Source organism: Microcaecilia unicolor, chromosome 2 (genome assembly GCF_901765095.1).
Source record: "Microcaecilia unicolor chromosome 2, aMicUni1.1, whole genome shotgun sequence".
NCBI lineage: Eukaryota > Metazoa > Chordata > Amphibia > Gymnophiona > Siphonopidae > Microcaecilia > Microcaecilia unicolor.
Genome location: NC_044032.1, coordinates 43,977,308 through 43,989,627, shown reverse-complemented (window position 1 = coordinate 43,989,627; position 12,320 = coordinate 43,977,308). Strand labels below are relative to the sequence as shown.

At 42.0% G+C, this 12,320-nt stretch overlaps 1 protein-coding gene across 1 annotated transcript in view; it reads right to left on the bottom strand.

Moving 5' to 3' along the window:
* Positions 1-12,320, bottom strand: part of LOC115462851 (HAUS augmin-like complex subunit 1) — a 95,007-nt gene that overhangs the window by 40,263 nt on the left and 42,424 nt on the right. The window contains exon 4 of the mRNA XM_030192895.1: positions 10,215-10,349. Within this exon, the coding sequence (XP_030048755.1) occupies positions 10,215-10,349 (135 nt within the window). The remainder of the gene's footprint in view (positions 1-10,214; positions 10,350-12,320) is intronic.

Sequence of the window (12,320 nt, the reverse complement as noted above, 5' to 3'; positions counted from 1 at the left end):
TCTAAAAAAAGAAACATTTAACTTTCACCCGACAGTGGCCCAACCATTTCACTATACAGGCTTTCAGGGGTTGCGTTTCCAACAGCGCAATCCAATTATTGTAGTTAATACATTTCCTCCAGCTTTTGATGGCCACTTTGGATATCGCAGCTTTGCACCCATCTATTCCTCAAGAGGATGTGTTATGTAGGGGTTCTTTCCCTAGATCTCACTCTTGGTAAGCCTGAAGCCTGGTTAGACCTGGACCATGTTTCTGCAAGGAAAACATGGATTCTGTATTTCTTTCCTGGCATAGCTGTGCTGGTGACTTCATCCAAGGACATGTTTTTTCATTTTTTCACTATTCCTTCATTGGTGGACAGACTAGCAAGAGCTAAGGCAAATTTAGGCAGTGGTCATACGAGTCCATAGTATTGCTGTCCGAGCGATTTTCTGACATACAACAGTGCCTACAGTTACAAGTCTTGCATGGATTTTTAGAAGCTAGAATTAGGCCATATGAGGTACCAACTGAATTCATCATGGGCCTCAACCAGAATTATTCTTATTTAAAAAGCAATTATATTTGCAAATATCAGGTGTATAAATGCATGACACATTTACTCGCTTACGCGGCTTAGTAAAATGGTCCCTTAACCCTCCTTTCCTTGGGTACAAAATTACAGGTAGAGTTAATAAGCTCAATTAAAATAATGTGAGATATCTCAATGGAAAAATACATGTTTTATTGGCCATTAGCACATGCTGTATTAAGCTTCATTTTACTGCATTGGCGCCTGCCTCTGTGGTCCGTTGTAAGCCACATTGAGCCTGACACTGTTGGGAAACTCGTGGGTACAAATGAGATAAATAAATAAATAAAATATGCTTGGAATGCCCTCCCGCGGGAGGTGGTGGAAATGAAAACGGTAACAGAATTCAAACACGCATGGGACAAACATAAAGGAATCCTGTTCAGAAGGAATGGATCCTAAGGAGCTTAGCCGAGATTGGGTGGCAGAGCCGGTGGCGGGAGGCGGGGATGGTGCTGGGCAGACTTATACGGTCTGTGCCAGAGACAGTGGTGGGAGGCGGGGATAGTGCTGGGTAGGCTTATACGGTCTGTGCCCTGAAGAGGACAGGTACAAATCAAGGTACGGTATACACAAAAAATAGCACATATGAGTTTATCTTGTTGGGCAGACTGGATGGGCCGTGCAGGTCTTTTTCTGCCGTCATCTACTATGTTACTATGTTACTATGACACATTTACTCCTTAGGCGGCATGTCTATTTATGAACAGGATTGGAGATGAATGCATTTCTAAACCACCATTTTTTGAACACGTACATTCATGGAATAGGTTCATAGATGTTTTTCTTTTGTGGCCAGGCAATGTGGAAGAGATTTTGATGTTCACAAAATAGCTTAATTCATGCAATTTTAACATTCAATTTACATATCAGTATTCATACACTGATTTCTTTTTTAGATCAGAGTAATGAGGGTTTTGTGACCAAGGTACATAAGAAAGCAGACGACAAATACATTTTGTCCATCGACAACAAGTCCTACCCCCCTAGACGCTACGCTTAGGGAACTGGGTGTATTAATTGACAGTCACCTCATGTTCGAGCCTCAGGTTTCTTCAGTAGTGAAAAAATCCTTCAGGTCTCTTAGGAAGCAGAGGCGATTCAGATCATATTTTCTGCTTGACATCTTTAGACTGATAATTCAACCCTTGTTTTAACTCAATTCAATTACTGCAATTCCATCTATGCAGGATATAAGGAGGGTGTTCACAAACGGCTGTAAACAGCCCAATATAGCAGTTCAGTTTATCCTCGAGGTATCGTGCTTTGATAGAGCCACTCCATTATCATGCAAACTGCACTGGCCACTCATTAAAGCCAGGATTATTTTTTAAATGATTTATTTTTGTCTTTCAAATAATATATGGCATGCTACCAGATTACATGCAACCCTTAATGACTATTTCCCTATGCAATAAGCTCTGTTTCTAGGGACTACCATAGATTTCATCTTCCAGATTGCAAGAGAGTGGGCTACAAGTCGGTTCGCTCCGCAGACTTTACATACCAAGTTGCTAAGTGGTGGAACTCACTGCCAATGGCAATCAAGTGTCAGCCTGATTACTTGGTAATTCACAAAAGACTGAAAAACTATCCTCTTTGAGAGGTTTCTGCCCATTGATGGAGTGTGTTAGATTATAACTGGCCATCAATGGTTTATTATTTAGTTCTTATTTGTATCTTACTTGGGCTACTCTTCTCTTACTTGATATTTTGTTTATGGTTTTGTAACCTTGCCTGTTGTTTTATTTATTGTAAACCACGTTGAACTTGAGTATATTTGCGATAACATGGGGTATAAATGTCTAAATAAATACATAGATTTTTGAGATCAGATGGCCATAGCGAGAAGGTTGCTAGGCTGTATAGAGAGAGGTGTGATCAGCAGAAGAAAGGAAGTGTTGATGCCCCTGTACAAGTCGTTGGTGAGGCCCCACCTGGAGTATTGTGTTCAGTTTTGGAGGCCGTACCTTGCGAAGGATGTTAAAAAAAATGGAAGCGGTGCAAAGAAAAGCTACGAGAATGGTATGGGATTTGCGTTCCAAGACGTATGAGCAGAGAGTTGCTGACCTGAACATGTATACCCTGGAGGAAAGGAGGAACAGGGGTGATATGATACAGACGTTCAAATATTTGAAAGGTATTAATCCGCAAACAAATCTTTTCCAGAGATGGGAAGGCGGTAGAACGAGAGGACATGAAATGAGATTGAAGGGGGGCAGACTCAGGGAAGATGTCAGGAAGTATTTTTTCACAGAGAGGGTGGTGGATGCTTGGAATGCCCTCCCGCGGGAGGTGGTGGAGATGAAAACGGTAACGGAATTCAAACATGCGTGGGATATACACAAAGGAATCCTGTGCAGGAGGAGACGGGGAATCCTGCTGGGCAGACTTATACGGTCTGTGCCCTGAAAAAGACAGGTACAAATCAAGGTAAGGTATACACATATGAATTTATCTTGTTGGGCAGATTGGATGGGCCATGCAGGTCTTTTTCTGCTGTCATCTACTATGTTACTATGTACAGTGGGGGAAATAAGTATTTGATCCCTTGCTGATTTTGTAAGTTTGCCCACTGACAAAGACATGAGCAGCCCATAATTGAAGGGTAGGTTATTGGTAACAGTGAGAGATAGCACATCACAAATTAAATCCGGAAAATCACATTGTGGAAAGTATATGAATTTATTTGCATTCTGCAGAGGGAAATAAGTATTTGATCCCCCACCAACCAGTAAGAGATCTGGCCCCTACAGACCAGGTAGATGCTCCAAATCAACTCGTTACCTGCATGACAGACAGCTGTCGGCAATGGTCACCTGTATGAAAGACACCTGTCCACAGACTCAGTGAATCAGTCAGACTCTAACCTCTACAAAATGGCCAAGAGCAAGGAGCTGTCTAAGGATGTCAGGGACAAGATCATACACCTGCACAAGGCTGGAATGGGCTACAAAACCATCAGTAAGACGCTGGGCGAGAAGGAGACAACTGTTGGTGCCATAGTAAGAAAATGGAAGAAGTACAAAATGACTGTCAATCGACAAAGATCTGGGGCTCCACGCAAAATCTCACCTCGTGGGGTATCCTTGATCATGAGGAAGGTTAGAAAGCAGCCTACAACTACAAGGGGGGAACTTGTCAATGATCTCAAGGCAGCTGGGACCACTGTCACCACGAAAACCATTGGTAACACATTACGACATAACGGATTGCAATCCTGCAGTGCCCGCAAGGTCCCCCTGCTCCGGAAGGCACATGTGACGGCCCGTCTGAAGTTTGCCAGTGAACACCTGGATGATGCCGAGAGTGATTGGGAGAAGGTGCTGTGGTCAGATGAGACAAAAATTGAGCTCTTTGGCATGAACTCAACTCGCCGTGTTTGGAGGAAGAGAAATGCTGCCTATGACCCAAAGAACACCGTCCCCACTGTCAAGCATGGAGGTGGAAATGTTATGTTTTGGGGGTGTTTCTCTGCTAAGGGCACAGGACTACTTCACCGCATCAATGGGAGAATGGATGGGGCCATGTACCGTACAATTCTGAGTGACAACCTCCTTCCCTCCACCAGGGCCTTAAAAATGGGTCGTGGCTGGGTCTTCCAGCACGACAATGACCCAAAACATACAGCCAAGGCAACAAAGGAGTGGCTCAGGAAGAAGCACATTAGGGTCATGGAGTGGCCTAGCCAGTCACCAGACCTTAATCCCATTGAAAACTTATGGAGGGAGCTGAAGATGCGAGTTGCCAAGCGACAGCCCAGAACTCTTAATGATTTAGAGATGATCTGCAAAGAGGAGTGGACCAAAATTCCTCCTGACATGTGTGCAAACCTCATCATCAACTACAGAAGACGTCTGACCGCTGTGCTTGCCAACAAGGGTTTTGCCACCAAGTATTAGGTCTTGTTTGCCAGAGGGATTAAATACTTATTTCCCTCTGCAGAATGCAAATAAATTCATATACTTTCCACAATGTGATTTTCCGGATTTAATTTGTGATGTGCTATCTCTCACTGTTACCAATAACCTACCCTTCAATTATGGGCTGCTCATGTCTTTGTCAGTGGGCAAACTTACAAAATCAGCAAGGGATCAAATACTTATTTCCCCCACTGTATATGTTTGTCATCCCAGACCTTTAAAGGAAAGTTTGCCACTCTCGCAATTTTTAAGATATAGAAGAATATGCTGTGACATAAACGATTTTAAACAATCTAAGAAACAGATTAAAGATCTGACAGCTAGAGGTTATGGCACTGGGATTTTGAGAAAAGCCCATAAAAGAGCTAAATATAATAACGGAGTTATTATAGTAAAGCGGGCAGGAGGATGATGTTTACACTTTTGTTACCAAATTTACTCATGAAAGTCTGATTGTAAATAAAATAGTAAGCATTGGAAGATTATCCAGGGCACATCCTTTATTTAGAAAAGCACGACTGAGGGCTGCTTATGCTAGAGGAAGCAATCTGAAAGATGTTTTAAGACCCTCTGTTTTACCAATAAAAAAAGGAACAGTTCACTCACGACTCCAGAGGTGGCTGGGTCGGTCTGTGCAGTGGCATCCCTTAGTTTTCCTGCTTGGATCCAGGCCGGCAGGTCTAACGTCTGACCAGTGGCTACTGACAAGGTGTGCTCTACATGCGGCCCGAATAAATTTAGCGCAAAGTTGGAAATCCCCGCTGGTGCCCCCAATGGGAAGATGGATTACCAAAGTAAGATAAATGTGTGAGGTGGAAAGACTGACTGCCGTGAAACGGAAAACCATGTCTAAATGGAAAAGAGTTTGGGAACCCTTCTTACAAAGGTGCTCTGGTTGAGAGATGTGTTGGTTGATGGACGGGTGGTAGTAGGGAATAGATGGGGGGGAGGGGGGGGGGAGGGAGTGAAGGGGGGAAGGGGGGTTCAAAATCACAAAAATTGGATAAAAATTGAAGTATAATAAGTTTTTGTCCTAGCATTGATATTATGTTGGTACCTTTTGGGTGCTAGAGTTATGTACATTGTTTGTACCAGACTATATGGTTCTGTATTGTGTTACATATGTATTGTATTATTTATCGATGCCTAATAAAGACTTCTTTAAATTTAAAAAAAAAAAAAAAGGAACAGTTACTCCAAGTATTGTGGGGCGTTATAAATATAGTGTTTATAAAAGCTGTGATATTATGCTGCAATTGAAACAATTTATTAGTCCAACAGATGGCAAAGTTTATCATCTTAGACATTTTAGTAAAGGTAACACCAAATTTGTGGTATATGTTATGTGATGTCTTTACAATAAGTTGGATGTGGGTAAAACAATTAGAAGTCTCAAGACAAGATTGAATGAACATAGATCCAGTTTACTGAGTGGGTGGAGACACACTTGGTAAGACATTGCAAAGATGAACAACACAACTTCAATTGTTTAATATGTTTTGTCATAAATGCGATTGTGGTGATCGTGAGAAGAGACTCTTACAGAAGGAACGAAAGTGGATACATAGACTCTGCACTTTATAATTGTTCAATCCCAAAGGTTCTATGGAGTGGAAAGTATTCATGTAAAATTCTTTATCAAGCAAGCAAGCAAGAACTGATATATGGTTTCCACTCATTTTTATTAACTTTGTTATTGGTCATATATGCAATAAGAACAGTGGAACATTGGAGGTACGTCAATGGATACCACTGAGTGCAGGAAATGCCGTGGACTTTGACTGGACCTCCAATGTGACATGTTGGCCACTCGCATTTGAAAAAAGGACATGGAGTGATGTGATTAGTTGGTTCCATGTCAGCGTAACACAGAGCCATGTTATTGTGAGTACTGATGGAGCAAGTGTGTTAAAAGCACGGAGACTGAGAAATAATCTTACTCTAAGTATAAGAACCAGTTTGCAAGTTTTGTTGGGTAACCACAATTTTTGTTTTTTTCAAGGCTGTTCCAGAATGGGAGATAATCTGGATTAAACCTTCATAAAAGCTGGAGGAAATGTATTAACTACAACAACTGGATTGTGCTGAGGAAGCCTGTATAGTGAAACGGTTGGGTCACTGTTGGGTGAAAGTTAAGTGTTTCTTTTTTACAACAGTTATATGATTTCAAATATGAACTGAATGCTGTTCCAATCAACACACTAAGTAGTACTAAGCAGCATATAAGCACTGCAATGAACATTTTTGGAAACAAGCAAGTAACAAGTTTTTTTGATCTATGAAAAATAATTACCCCAAGACACTGAATTATCAGTGTCAGGTGTCTGAGGTCTTTTTTCCTTGTTTACTGTTTTAGTGGTTACTATAAATATTTATTTATTAGGATTTATTAATCGCCTTTATGAAGAGATTCACCCAAGGCAAATATGTTAGACTTGACTCCATTGCAGTTTTTGTATTTCCTAAATCACATTTGATCTCCCCCATTTACATGAGAACTTTTGCAACTCCCTCAGGAAGCTATGCTCTCACTTTCAAGAGCTTACTATATTAAATCTGGGTACCAGCCTGCAGATATAGTTTGGAGTGAACTTTTTTTCTTTTTTTTTTTTAAGTGTCACGTCTGTGGTCGTGACCACCCTCAGACTTACCCTATTTCTGGGAATCAGTGTCTGTGCTGGTTTCTGTCTACTTCTGAGTTGGCTCTGTTTCTGTCTCTGGGTGCTGGCCACTTCCAGCATGGCGCTGATTGCCTCAGTATACTGCACCTGTGTGGGTTTAACCTCTCTGTGCTTCAGTATACTGTTCCTAAGTTAGCTCTATCTCTGTCTCTGTGGGCTGGCTGCTCTAATTGCTTCACTACTCTACACTTATGTGTATTGGGCCTCTCTGTACTTCAGTGGGCTGTTCCTGAGGTAGCTCTGTCTCAGGCTGGGTGGGCTGGCTGCTTCCAGCCTGACACTAATTACCTCACTAGACTACACCTGTGTGGGTTAGGTCTCTCTGGGCTTCTGTATGCTCCATGCCTGTGGCCTGAAGGGGTGACCTCATTTGTCAGGGCCTTCTTAAGGAACTGGTGTTCTAGTCTTCAGTGCCTTTGCATTGCCAATGCCTCCGCAGTGCCTTAGGTCCCGAGGTTAGTGTGCTGTTTGCACAGTTAGCTTTCCTAGCTTTCTTGTGGGCTTCCAGCTCTTCTGCTTTGCTAGTTACTATCACCTGTGGGCCTTGCCTTCTGGCTCAGGGTATTATTGCTCGTAGGCTTTCTGCCTAGTCTACTACTTACCTGTGGGCTTCTTGCTTTCCTGCTCAGGGTATTATTGTTCTGTGGGCTTCCAGCCCTTCTGTGCCCATTGCTCTGAGGGCCTCCAGTCTATCTGTGTATATCACTTTTATCTGTGGGCTTCTAGGCCTTCTGGGTGTATTACTGCGGCCTGGGGGTTTCCAGCCCTTCTGTGGGCTTCTAGCCTTTCTGGGTGTATCTCTCTGACCTGTAGGCTTTCAGCTTTTCTGTGTATATTATTCTCTGTGGGCTTCTAGCCTTTCTGTTATCCCTGTGCAGTGGCTCTGCTCCCTGTCTGAGGGTGGTTAGCGGCTGATGCTGCAGCCATTTCTCTCCTTTCTATCTGTTAGCTACTGTAGCTCCAGTCTAACCCTTCCTCTGGCAAGCATATCTGTCATTCCCATTCCCTTGAGCTTAGCTTGTATGTAGCTCCTGTGTCCTCTTTCCTGCCAAGCTAAGCTTCCATGGACACCCTGCCTGCCTAGTGTTTGGGTGAACCCGGATCCAGTCAAGCTGTGCCAGTTTCCCAAAGCCTGTATTGAGTATCCTATATCCTGCTTCTCAAGCCTGAACCCTGCTGTAGGACGTTGTTCCTGGATTCCTTGTTGCTTTCCTCTTCAGCTCCAGCCCAGCCACTCCAGTCCTGTCTACTTCAGCCCGTCTTAGGGTTGCCTGTCTCCTGTTGGGTGGTTTTGCCTGCTGCTGCCACCTCCGTGACAGCGGCCCAAGGGCTCACATTTCACCGAGAGACCTGACAAAAGAACACTCCCAGCAAGAGGTCCTCTCCCATGCTATTCTGATAGCTATGCTCGCCCTTGAACCTGATCACAATTGGGTTTTGAGACTATTTCTGCTTTCATAATGCTTTGTTTATGGGTCAATGAATATTTATATTTCCTGATTTTTCCAGACCTACTCAAGTTGGCTATGGGGCCTACTTTCTTCTTACAGTTTCCTCACAACTATTGTATTAAGTTGGAGGCTAATTATGTCTTTCTTGAGCCTAAACAATGGAAGAATTTTATAGATGGCAGGTCAAATCCTTCAGGCTTTGTGGTTGCTGTTACCCCACCTAACTGAAAGCGCTTCTTTTTGATGTTTTAGCCTCTTACGTTTTTTTTCTTTTTTGCTCCCATTTTATTTTTCCTGATTAGATTTCCTTATTCTCCGTGTTTATAAGGTTTTGTGTGTTCCTTCCCTCCTTTTTTCCTACTGAATGATATTGTGATAATTGTCTAGTACTTCGTGCTTTCATTATTTTATTAAATATAAGAATATTCATCTTTACCGATTCAAGATGTTCTTGAAATGTACATAGCTAAACATCCATGATTTATTAAAAAAAAAAAAAGCCAAAAAACCCCAGCAGCCTTGCACAGATGTCCAGTTAGGCATGCTTTAGAAACCTTATCTGAGCCTCTTTAGAGGAGTAAAACATATCACACTAACCCCCCGTTTACTAAGACATGCTAGTGGCTGCCATGAGCTAATGCCAACTCAGTCCATTCACTTAGAATGAGCAGCGTCAGCATTGCTGCATGGCTTAGTAAACAGGGGGGGTTAGTATTTCTTATGAAACAGGTTTGGTCACTTGGTGCAACCTATCTGGTGTTCTCACTGACAAAAAAGATGCTCCCCTAGTGCAAAATGTCCAAGTAAGGAGAAAAAGATAGGGGAGGACCAAACCAAACTAACACCTAATGAGGTAAAATTAAAAAAAAAAATGATTGACAATATAGGAAAGACTCGACACAGATCTGCGTTTCGGCACACAGGCACCTGCCTCAGGAGTCAACAATATCCGGACAAGTGGTCTTAATTGGCAAAATCCTCAATTTTATGTACAAAAACAAAGATACACTTAGAGGAAGTGGAGATGCTGGTCAGGGAGATTCTCAAACATTGAAGGAATGTCTTTGGTGTGATAGGACAGTGCCTCAGTACCTCCTTCTTGGAATCCATCTTTCTTCAAACCTTCCACTCGCAGGTACAGGATGAATTGGACATGATCCTGTACCTGCAACTGGAAGATTTAAAGAGAGAGAGGGATTCTGGGAAGGAGGTACTGAGGCACTGTCCTACCATACCAAAGGTATTCCTTCAATGTTTGAGAACCTCCCTGACCAGCATCTCTATTTCCTTTACGTGTATCTTTGTTGTTTTTATACATGAAATTGAGGATTTTGCTACTTAAGACCACTTATACGGATATCATTGACTCCCGAGGCACGCACCTGTGTGCCAAAATGCAGATCTGCGTCAAGTCTTTCCTGTATTGTCAATTTTGTACTTACTAATTTATTTTTAATTTTTACCTCACCAGGTGTTGTTTTGGATTGGTCCTCCCCTATCTTTTTCTCCTTTCTTGTTCTCCTCACTGAGGAATATAAGAACTTTTCTTTCTTCCTCCCTTTTGCTATAAAAAAAATGCATACATACTCTTGAAGAGTTTTCTCCAGCACTAATGCTGCTGTTAATTTCTTCCTTAGATTAGTCAGCTCCAGTTCCATTTCTTGGTTCTTGGATTCAAGCACAAGGAGCTCAGAGGTCAAATCAATCACAGCCGGTATATAGCTAAAAAGAAAAAAGAGACAATTTCCACAGTTGTCAGCATTGTAGCACAACCCACACTCAGAAAGCACTTCTCTAACTTGATTTTAGACAACCCTTTAAAAATGTACATGCATTATGCCAAAGAACTTTCTTCCGGAGTTCAAAAGGCATAAGACATATAGGCAGCCTTTCAAAGTGTGACTTAGACAATTGCTTTTAATTCAGGCCTGTGGCACCCAGTATGATGGGAAACATGTCTCTTTCAGTCACATTTCCCTGTTCTGACTGCATTTCTTGGTATCTGACTATCCCGTGAATTGTGTGGAGAGGGCGAAGAGCCTCTCCTTTAGAATTTATGTCCAGTTTTCTTACAACAGACTTTATAAATCAGTTGAAATGGAAATATCCCAGGCAATCATAACCCCATTGTTTTCCTCAGTTCTCTTACGGTTATAATCAATAATGTTCTAGTATCGCGATACTGTAGTGATTAGAGAAAAAAAAAGTTTCCAATGGATTAGACGTGCCACATTACATAGTACATGAAGGCAGATAAAGACTGTACAGTCCATCCAGTCAGCGCAACAAGCCAGACATGTAGCATATGATATGATGTGATAATACATACGCCTACTTGATCTTGATTTCTCCTTGCCATTTTCAGGGCACAGACCACAGAAGTCTGTCCAGCACTGGCCTTGTTCCCCAACTATTGGAGCTACCATCAAAGCCCCACTCCAGCCCATCTAGATCCAACCAGCCATGATCAAGGCACAGGCCATAGAAGTCTGCTTGGCACTGGCTTTATTTCCCCAACTACTCGAGTTGTCACCTAAGCACTGCTAAGTTTGTTTAATTTTGTTTGGTTCCGTTCTCTTTCCATATACGAGTCCTTTGTTTTTAATCACACACATTTTTAAATTCCGTTATAGGTTTTCATCTCCACCATCTCCCACGGAAGGCATTCTAGGTATCCATCACCCTCTCTGTGAAAAAGTAGTTGCTGGCATTACTCCTGTTGTGCTTTTTCTCCCATCAGAGCTTTCACAGTCAACTACAAGATAACTGTTTCCAATTCTTTCTTATAAAAACTACATATCTGCCTTACCTGTTTTCTCTATACTCGGCGAGTCATCTAGTCCATAATGCACTATACTGGATTGCAAGTCTCTCATTCTTTAGGTTTCAATTCATGTGTCCAAATTTGATCCACGTATGGTTTGTATTTTCTGTTGTATTTGTGTACTTACCACTTGTTTTTCCTTGTTTGCTAATTTTTTTTTCAAAACAGTTTCTCTTGTTTTGCAAATTCTGTTTCCTTTCCTATATGTACCGGAGGATTCTCAGTTATTCCTTCTGCTCATTGGAATACTTCTCCAACTTTAATGCTAAAGTATGAAAATAAATGTTGAGAACCCAATACTTGGGTCTGTTACTGCTTTATTTATTTAAATAAATTTTTTTCAAAATTTCACTTCAAAACTTCCAAGCACAAGAAAAATCAGAACAAATAATCAGGAAAAGAAAAGCAAATTTATAAATAGAATTTCAACCTTTGCCCACAAAATAAGGTAAACAGGACCCAAAACTCAATAAACTATGGGGCCTATGCTCAAACGTCCCCGTTAAAAACAGTGTCTGTTTAGATCCATGGTAGAACCAACCAATTTTGAAATATTGAGCAATGCTCAAAAGAATTCGCATGTAAATGAGATTCACGTAAATTTAGCAAGCAGCTCGATAGGGAAAGCGCTTAGTACATGAGCAGAACTAACTCACAGTAAGCGTCCATATTCTGTGCAAGCCCAGGAATCTCGCTGCTACACTCTCTCCTTTCCCCTGTAGTACTTTCTGGCTCCACTGTTCCCCTGTCTCCTTTCCCCTGGGGTGCTCCAATTCTGGCTCCACCTTCCTCCTGCAAATTACTTGCCTTCCCTCAGGCTGCTCCCGATGACTTTCTCTTGAGAATCATCTCCTCCTTGCTGAAATCTC